The sequence below is a fragment of the Globicephala melas genome, chromosome 1 (genome assembly GCF_963455315.2).
Source record: "Globicephala melas chromosome 1, mGloMel1.2, whole genome shotgun sequence".
Lineage (NCBI taxonomy): Eukaryota > Metazoa > Chordata > Mammalia > Artiodactyla > Delphinidae > Globicephala > Globicephala melas.
Window position 1 is genome coordinate 72,648,623 of NC_083314.1, and position 9,536 is coordinate 72,658,158.

Genomic DNA, 9,536 nt, shown 5'->3' on the forward strand with positions numbered 1-9,536 from the left:
TTTTATCTTGTCTCTTCAGACTTCCTTTGCTTTTTTTGTAGTTCAACTGTGCATTTTAAAGTATGTTTGTTATATTTTACTCAGAATTTCTAAAGCTTTTATATTTAAAGCTTTTTAAGTCTGTTATGTTGCCGGAAATGGAAGTCCTACTCTTTACTTCCTCTTTTTTTAATCTCTTTTTTTTATTTTGAGAAATTAAAACCATTAAAAACTACAAGGTATTATTTCAAATATATCTTAATCTTCACCCAGAAATGGAAATTCTTTCATTTATTCCATGAATATTTATGTGCAAGACACTGTCCTAAGAATTTGGGATAAATCAGTGAACAAAACAAAAATCTCTCTTCCCATGGAGCTTACATTCTAGTGGGAGATGCGGGCAATGAATAATAATCATAATATACAATGATATTGCCTGATATTTAGAAGGGGATAGTGCTCTGAAAAAAACAAAACAAAGCAAAACAAAACAAAAAACCCAAAACAACTAGAGCAGGGCTTGGAAATTAAGAGTGTAGGATGTTAGACTCTTTTTTTTTTGTCTTTTAATGTAAGGTGGTTCTAGCAAGCCCCACTGAAAAGATGACATTTGAAGGAGTCTTGAAGGAGATGAGGAGCTGGCTAGGTAGAATTCTGGGGGAAGAGCATTTCAGGCAGAGGGAACAGCCAAGGCAAAGGTCTTAAGGTGGGAGTGTGACTGATGTGTTTGAGGAAAAGCAAGAAAGCCTGTGTGGCTGGAGCCAAGTGCATAAAGGGGACCTTGTGCGAGATGAGGTTCAAGTAGAGGAGAGGGGTTGGTCATGGATGGACTTACTGGTCATTTGAAGAACTTTGATTTTTCTCTGAGTTAACATGGGGTCCATTGAAGGTGGTTCTTCCCCCAATCCCCAAACTAATACAAAGAACTTTTTGTTTTTCCAACCATTTGAGAGTAAGTTGCCAACGTAAAGCCCTATTACCTGCCCCCCCCATTCTTTACTGTATAATTCCTACAAAGACATTCTCCTCTATAACTATACAGCCATGAAAACCAAGAAACTAGCATTGATACTGTACTGCCATTCTATCCTCAGAGCCTCTTCAAATTTCACCAATTGTTCCAAATGTGTCCTTTTTATAGCAAAAGGATCCAGTCTAGATCTCACATCACTTTTAACTGTCAGGTCGCTTTAGTCTGAAAGAGTTCTTTGCACTTTCAAGGCATTGGCACTTTTGCAGGTTACAAGCTAATTACTTTGTACAATGTCCTCCTATTGGGTTTTGTTATTTGTTTCCTCATGATTAGAATTAGATTTTTTTTTTGGCAGTAATATCACCGAATAGGCATTTTCCCCCCCTCACTTCATGTAGTCATGAGTACACAATTTGAATTTGTCCGTTACTAGTGCTGAAAACTTTGATCACTTAACTAATGTGATGTCAACCAGGTATCTCCCCTGTAGAGTTACTTACAGTCTTTGTAATTATTATAGTAAGTATTTTGGGGAGAGGTCACTTAAGACTACGTAAATATTTTTTTCCTAATCAAATGTTCACTGACTAGTTTATTCTTTTTTTCCCCCAAATAGTTTATATATCTGAATATAAATATTACTTACAGCAATGATGAGCTGGTTTCAACATCAGTTCTACCCCCCACGCCCACCTTCTAAAATGTACTCTTTGAGAAATCTTGTTCACATAAATAGATGAGCTCAGAACAAGTTTTATACTTGCACGTTGGCTTAATCCTTTGAACTCCTTCCAAGCTATATGCAAATCACAAATTCTCTATCATAAAAATGACACACGATGCTCTATAAGCTGATTACATTATCCTTAAGTTTGTTGAAAACAAAAAAAAAATTTAAACCTACCTTGCAAAAGGATTTGTTTCTTAATTTTCAATTTCTCTGAATTACACAGGAAAGACTTATTAAGACTTATCAATGACACTTCATTTTATCTATTGCCTTTTAGAAGTGTCTGTTTTACTTGATATACTTAGAAAGGTTTAGAATATTTTGAATATTAATTTTATAATATTTTGATAACATACATTTATGATGCACTTTTGGGGGGGGTAAAAGATATTGGCTCTGGAAATTTAACTCAGTTAATTTATGGAAATGATCCGCCATCAGACCTAATGATGGTGGGCTACTAATTATCATGCCAGGACAACAGGCGTAAATAACCGCCTGAGCAAACTGAGACATGTGTTTATGTTATCTAATGAACAGAGCCATGATCCATTGTCAGACCATTCAGCCGAATCAACTTCTTTTCTGTCAGAAAAAGTATGACTTCATATTCAATCCAAATAAACATGCTATTATGTATCCCCATGACAACCAGCTCACTTCTAAATGCAGCGACTAGCTGGGGATAAGATGATCCCATTTCCTCACACATCAATTTAAAAAGATACAGGCTTAACTCCCTTGATTTTACAATATTTACAATTTAAATAGCAACATCCAATACTCCCTGCAAGTCAGAACTCCATTTTTTTGCAACCAAAACTTGTTTATTAATAAAATCATGTTCTCAAGCTAAAGCAAATTTTAAAGCATGGATAAAAAAATACATAAAACAATTTCTGTGTAGTCATTGTAACAATCAGGACCAGTTACATAATTTGCAGGGCCCAGTGCAAAGTGAAAATGTGGGGCCCCTTGTTCAAAAAATCAAATATTTCAAGATGGGACCATCAGAGCCTTAAAGCCAGCACTGGCTCTCATAATATGGGGCCCTTCTAAGGGCAGGTCACAGACCCAGCAAGCTGGCTGGGACAATAGTTTTGTTCTTAGAGACCCTTATGTCCCTAGTATAAGCTGAATCAATGTGAATAAAAGTTTTTAAACTTTAAAAATAGTATCACTGGTCACCCTGTGCATGCATTTTCTTCTCCGTAAAAGTGTACACAATTTATTAACTGAAAACACCTGTGGATTTTCCTATCTGAAAGGCATGGGAAATCTGTCTATCACAATCTTTACCATAATCCGGTGAACAATTTCTCAGTGCCTCAGTTTCCTCATCTGTAAAATGGGGATAATGTACCTACCCTGAATTGTGAGGACTAATTGTGTTAATATGGGAATGCACTTAGAACAGTGTATGGCATAGAGTAGAACTGTAGCTATAGTAGAACGGAGTTGCAGAACTGTTTTCTATTATCACTATTATTATTATTACTATTATTATTCAGTAATTTCATTCGCTATACAAATTACAATAATGTCAGATAGGAATTGATTTAATGGCAGTGACAGACTTGGTACGTAAAATCTTTCTACCTATCAAAGGTGAACCAGGTATTATAACCTTTTCCACGTTTATGTAAGATTTGCTATTTTTCACTAGAAAAATAGTGACCTAATGAGCAATGCTAATTCTGATGATGCTCTCCAAGCCAAGCATGTTTAAATGTTAAGCTTAGTGATAATTTTACCAGTGCCCTTAGCTTCCTTCACAAAAAATTAACTGGTTTAATTTTAAAGTCTGAACGTTCTGTAAATTATTATTGCACATTGCATTAGAGATATTTTTCATACTATTGTTTTACAATTTTTTTTTTATGATGATCACAATGCAGAACTGTTTTTAGGAAGAAATTCATGGTATATGTAAGATTTATTATGTTTAGTTTTGGTGTTTTGCTTTTAGTTCATCTTTGGTAGTTCTTGGAATATTCATTGAAAAACTTCTGTTGTGTTTTGTCAGAGCTTTGGTCTCTTATAAAAACCCCCAAACCGTTGGTTTAATATGTCCAAGGAAATCCTCAGTCTGATTTCTTCAACACTCTGATTCTTCCTTAGCCACAGACTGGCAAATTTTTAAAAATTTAAATGATATAGACTTCTTTTACTAGAAAGCAACAGTACAATTCAAAATGGAAATCACATTTGTATAAAACACATCTGTATTAGCTTCCTAGGGGTGCTGTAACAAAGTACCATGACCTGGAGGGCTTAAAACAACAGAAATTTACTGGTTAACAGTTCTGGAGGCTAGAAATCTGAAATCAAGGTGTCAGCAGGGCTATGATTCCTCTGAAACCTGCAAGGGAATCCTTTGCCTCTTCCCAAGTTTGGTGATTTGCCAGCAGTCGTTGGTGTTCCTTAGTTTGCAGCTGCATCCCTCCAATCTCTGTGTTTTGTCACAGGGCATCCTCCCTATGTGTCTCTATCTTCATATTGCCGTCTTCCTATAAGGACACCAGTCGTATTGAATGGGGGCTCATTCTACTTCAGTATGATCCCATCCTAATGTAACTAATTACATCTGCAACAACCCTATTTCCCAATAAAATCACATTCTGAGATACTGAGGTGTTAGGACTTCAATATTTATCTTTTAGAGGGACACAATTCAACCCATCACAACATCCAATTAAAATATTTTTATATAAAAGGGTGAAATTTTACTTCAGAGTTTAAATAATATTAATTTATTCAGATATTGGAAAATTTGCATCACAAGATTTTCCATTAGAACATACAACCAAATAAATATACAACCAAATTCTAATTTTATATGTCAATACAATGTACCTTTTGTTTATGAGTAATTATATATTTTCATGGAATACATCTAACTACTTAGATTTATATTTCCTAAGACTATTATAAAAACATAAGAAATAAATTATGGAAAGAATCTTGTGATATAGATTACTCAAATCAGTAAGGTTCAGATTAAAATGATATAGAGTGAATATGCTTATCCATTTTAATAAAAATTATATATAATAAATTATAAAAATCAGATAACATATCAATTGTGCTCGTTCTCGTTACTTAATTTGTAATAACCTAATGTAGTGTGAAGCTAAGATTTTATGAAACAATGCCGTAAAAGGCATGGTATTTCTTCTGCAAATACGTGTGAACACATGTATCAAATTCTGGGGTTTGGCTTTTGGAGGTAAGTTAGAGCCATGTATTAATATCAGAAATCATTCCATTAACTTTATTAGACATCATGACTAAACTTTGTGCATACATGTGAAGAAGGAGAAAGACGTACACCTTAAAAGTCAATCAGTCTGTGCTTTTCATTTGTAAATGTGAAACAGGAGGTAGGAAAGGACAGCCTATGAGATGCCTCAAGAACAAATGTGTGCTCAGAGGGCTCGGTTCCAGGAAAGACTTACATGGAAGTTGAGGATTTGCAAGTCGATTCCCTTGGAAAGTCTTCGTGCATCCAAATTGTGAGTGTTACTGCTTGGCGAAGCTTATGTCACATGGGGAACCTTAGCAGCAAATGATCTGGGAAATGTAGCTTTTAGCTTTCCAAGTAGGATAGGTTAGGAAGGTAAGCTAGGATGTGGGTCTTGAGTGAAACAAACTAGTTTACAAAATTTACCACTGTGGCCTTCAGTAGAAATTACCAACAGTGTGGCCTGAACTTCATGCTGAACAGACTTAACACTAAATCTGTGTGTGTGTGTACCTTATATTTAACATTGTGGTCTAAGAATCTCCTGGAAACTGTAGTAGCTGGCCCACAGGTACGTAGTCCTGTCCCTGTGAAGAGAGGTAAGATGATTCTTGAGTCCTGTAGCCAGAGATGAAGTGACTTTATTGGTGAGTGCAGACTAACTCATAAAACTCTAAAGAACAACACCTGCAAAGGATGAACCTGGAAAGAATCTAGATAACTTTTTCTATGAGTGCTTTATCAGATTTCATCCAGCGTCTCATGTTAGTTATTTTTATTTCCTTACATCTGTTTCATTACTGTTTATGGTAGCAAAGAAAAACAAAACCTAAAGCAAAAGGTCTGTAAATTTACATGGAGGGGGAATAGCAAATAAATGGAGTAGAACTGTTGAGAGACATTGATTCTGTAGCAAATCAAGCGAGAAGCCCAAGAGACTGAGTAGGTCTTTGAAGAAGTAAAAATAAAATAATCCCCTAAGGAAAAGTAGAAATAAGAGGTATCCCCTGTGGAAGGAACATAGAAAATGGACCCAGTGTGGCTAACAGGGACCCAAAGTAAAATGGAACCAGGCAGTCATGACAGATCTGGCGTTCAATCACATACTTTGTGTTCTTAGAAAAACCACAGACAAACAACTATAAGGACTTCTGATTCCGCTAAGGGTCCTACCTGGAAAAGCCCCCAACGAGAAGCTCCAGTGACAGCCAATCACAGAAGACTTGCAGTCAGGCTGAGCACTTGCAGTCAGGCTGCAAGGGCCATCCAGTCCCCTTTGCAAGTCCCCCAGCTGTGACTTCTGCAGCTTTTGCTTCTGAAAATCCCTCACCTCTTTCACCCTCCAGGGATGTACGTTGGGCACATATCCCCTGTTTGCAAACCTTGCAAACAATAAACCTTGTCTTTTGCTTTAAGACAACCCTGACTCTTTTCTGGGTTTTATTTATGATTTAGGACAACAAAGAACAGATGAAACAAGCTGAATCCATAGAGCTCATGAGAGGGATGTAAGAGCTGTTGGGACCTTAGCGTCCTCAATTATAAAGGAAGAGCTTTGGGCAAGGTGGTTGCACAACAAGGATACTTTCAAGTCTGCTATTCATCAGTGAACATTCCCAAGGAGGTCCCATCACCACCGTTCCTGGCTCCTGGCCTGAATATGGACAGCGTTTCTGCCCTTCCAGGTCCTCCCAGTAGGACAGGGGAAGGGCAATAGCATTGGACGAGTAAGGAACACCAGGCTGTGTGGTTTCAGACAAGTCACCCAATATCTCTGAGGTGTAGGGGCTGGATAATCTCTAAAGTTCTTTCTAGCTCTGTTGTTCAATTGTGTTCCCCCCCGAAGCATGGGCTCTCTGTTCAGGTTGTTCCCTGGAGACCTAGAAGTGGAGAAATGGGGAGCAGGGTGGGAACTCAGACCATAATATGGAGACAGAGACATCCTTTTGTCCCATCCCAATACATTTCGCCTTCCTTGACTTTGAATCTGTACCTCTTGGAACAGGACCTCTGCAGTCACAGGAATCTCTAATATGTAACCCACATAGACTTCCCTGCTGAGGATGATTTTCCTTCCTTTTCTGATAAAGCTTCGAATCTTGGCCCTATAATGCAGCTTTGAAGCATTCTTTGCACTAGTAATCGTTCCCTTCTACACCTCTGCAGGGTCTGTATCCAGGTTGCCCCTGTCACAGCCCTTGGTGAAGGGAGACATGTCTATTCCATAAAATGGAAGTGAAAACTTTATTCCTTTTGGCTCAGTTTTTCCCTCCCTGGGCCTCCAAGAGGGGCCACATGGGCAGAGTGTAGCCAAGCCTGGGAAGACACAACTGGCTTCCCCTAATTACCCAGGTTTCCAATCATTTTCTGAGTTGGAACTCCAGCACAATGCAACCCTAATCGATGTCCCTTTTTTGGAATGATTCTGCTACCTTTAGCCCTGGAGCCCTGACTCCTGGTCCCAAGGGGGCGAGTCTGGGAAATCATTCACACACCAACATTGATGGCCTCCCATGCTGTGGATATAAGCCCAGAAAGGAGTAGGTCTTGAGAGGTGGCATCTGAGTCATCAAGGCCCTGGACATCAGCCTCCCACATCCTCTCCATGAACGTGTCCTCAAGACCTGATTGTACTCAGCCGGCACGGTGAGCAGACATGGTGAAGCTGTTGCCATGTTTCCTGGTGCTCATCAACCCTCAGTGTTCTTTGCTCAGGAAGGTAGAGTTTGGTGAAGGCTGTGCCTGTGGTCTGGCCTGAGGGAACTGAGGTTGCTCAAAGCTGGTCCAGGGAACTCTTAGCATGGAGGAGGGTTAAGGGAGAGAGTGAGATATGTGGTCTCCTAATTTTATGGAGAAGTGAGAGAAGAGATCTTTGTGTTCCAGGTTGTCTAACTTCTTTCCTGTATCTCCTTTTCTCTCCAACAGAGAGGGGAAGGGTAGCCTTTGTGTTCCCCATCGAGTCACATGATTCCTTTGCTGCACTGGAGGTGGAGCCCATCAAGGCCTGGCACACAGATTATGATAGATTCTATGCTAACCTCACCCATGATATAGTCTCTAGGCATATAACAACCTGGAGCAAGAAAATGAGGTCCTCCTCTTTAAAGAAAAGATTGAAGTGTGTAGTGGGTTTGTGGGTGGTTCTGATACATTTTTCAAGATCCCGTAGAGCTCTCCTGGTCCAAAGCACCTCTAGGTGGGCTGGGAGTCTGCCCCAGGGATTGCAGAGCTCTGGGAGGATGGGAATCCCACAGTGAGGAGGAGTCTGGAGAAGGAAGGGATTCTCTATGGGGACAAAGGGAAGCATTTGCAGGGGCAGAAGCAGGATTCCTTTGGCGGTAACTTTGATAATCAGTCTTTGGTGGGAGATGTTGGAGATGTGAACTTGTGGGACTGTGCTGTCACCAGTTGAGATTAACAGTGTCTATCATAGTGAGACTTCCAGTCCTAATGTCCTGACCTTGGAGGGCACCAATGGCTGAGGTGCATGGCGAAGTGTTCACCAAGCCCCGGGTGTGGCTCCAAGGTTCTTTCAGATCCTCTCAGTGTTCATGTCCTGAAGGGCAAACCTCGAAGATTAAACCTCTCTCTCCCCATGTGTCAGGCTCTTCAGTGTTTGTTTGCTGAACGTTTTGGAACCTTGCTTAAGCTGTGTTGGGACTGCTCTCCCTCCCCCCACACCCCCACGGCTTGTGGGATCTTAATTCCCCAACCAGGGATTGAACCCACACCCTTAGCAGTGAAAGCACAGAGTCCTAACCGCTGGACCGCCGGGGAATCCCCTGGCCCTCTTCAATGCACCATCACCTGACGGGAGTGTTTGTTAGTAGGCAGCCTATTGAAGCAGTAATCACTGGGGATCAGAACTGAGGAAGATTCTGAGCTTAGAGGTACCTTAGAGACCACATGGAATCATGGTTTTCATACATTTCTTTTGAAAACTTGAGACCAAATAAGACTTTATGGTAACACCCCCCCCTCAAAAATAAACAACAACAACAAACAAAAACTGGTAGAAGCAATGTATATCTTTTTAAGCTGTTTAAATCTTCACTATTTTTTGGAAGGTGTTAGCTGTGGGTGAAATCCCTAATTCTTTCCCAGAGACCTTCTTTCCAAGTAACACAATTTGAAAAGGGATGCTTTAGACCAAAGCCCTTATGGCACAGAGTTTGAGGACCTAGAGAGGAAAGGAATGGCTGCAAAAGTAATAGTCTAGCTCAGAGTGGAAATGAAATGCAGGTCTTCTGATTCCCTACATAGTAGATGTATTCTGACGTTGGTCCCAGCCCCTTTCTTCCCATAACTAAGCCTCCACTCCACCCCCAAGGGTGGGTTTTGGCAACTGTGTTTCCACTACGCGCTCTTAAATCACTGACTACATTTGATTTGGACCAATGGTGATCTCCTGACCCAAACTGGACTAGGTGGATTATTTCTCTATTCATATTTTTGAATTAAGAGTGAGAGATTCTCCTTCAGTTTGAGCAGAGTTGAAAGGTGGAGAGAGAGAATTTCCTGGATTCCTGGTTCTTGTTCCTGATAAAAGTGCTTTCAGTAAATCCTTTCAGATTCATGCTACCTGCTACTGGAAAAGTCTTTACTGA

At 39.8% G+C, this 9,536-nt stretch overlaps 1 protein-coding gene across 1 annotated transcript; it reads left to right on the forward strand.

Moving 5' to 3' along the window:
- Nucleotides 1-7,585: 7,585 nt before the first annotated feature.
- LOC115844667 (C-reactive protein-like) lies at nt 7,586-8,341 on the forward strand. The gene is given in 4 exon segments (XM_060290777.1): nt 7,586-7,658; nt 7,855-7,974; nt 7,977-8,054; nt 8,148-8,341. Coding segments are annotated over 4 exon segments (465 nt in total).
- Nucleotides 8,342-9,536: the final 1,195 nt, after the last annotated feature.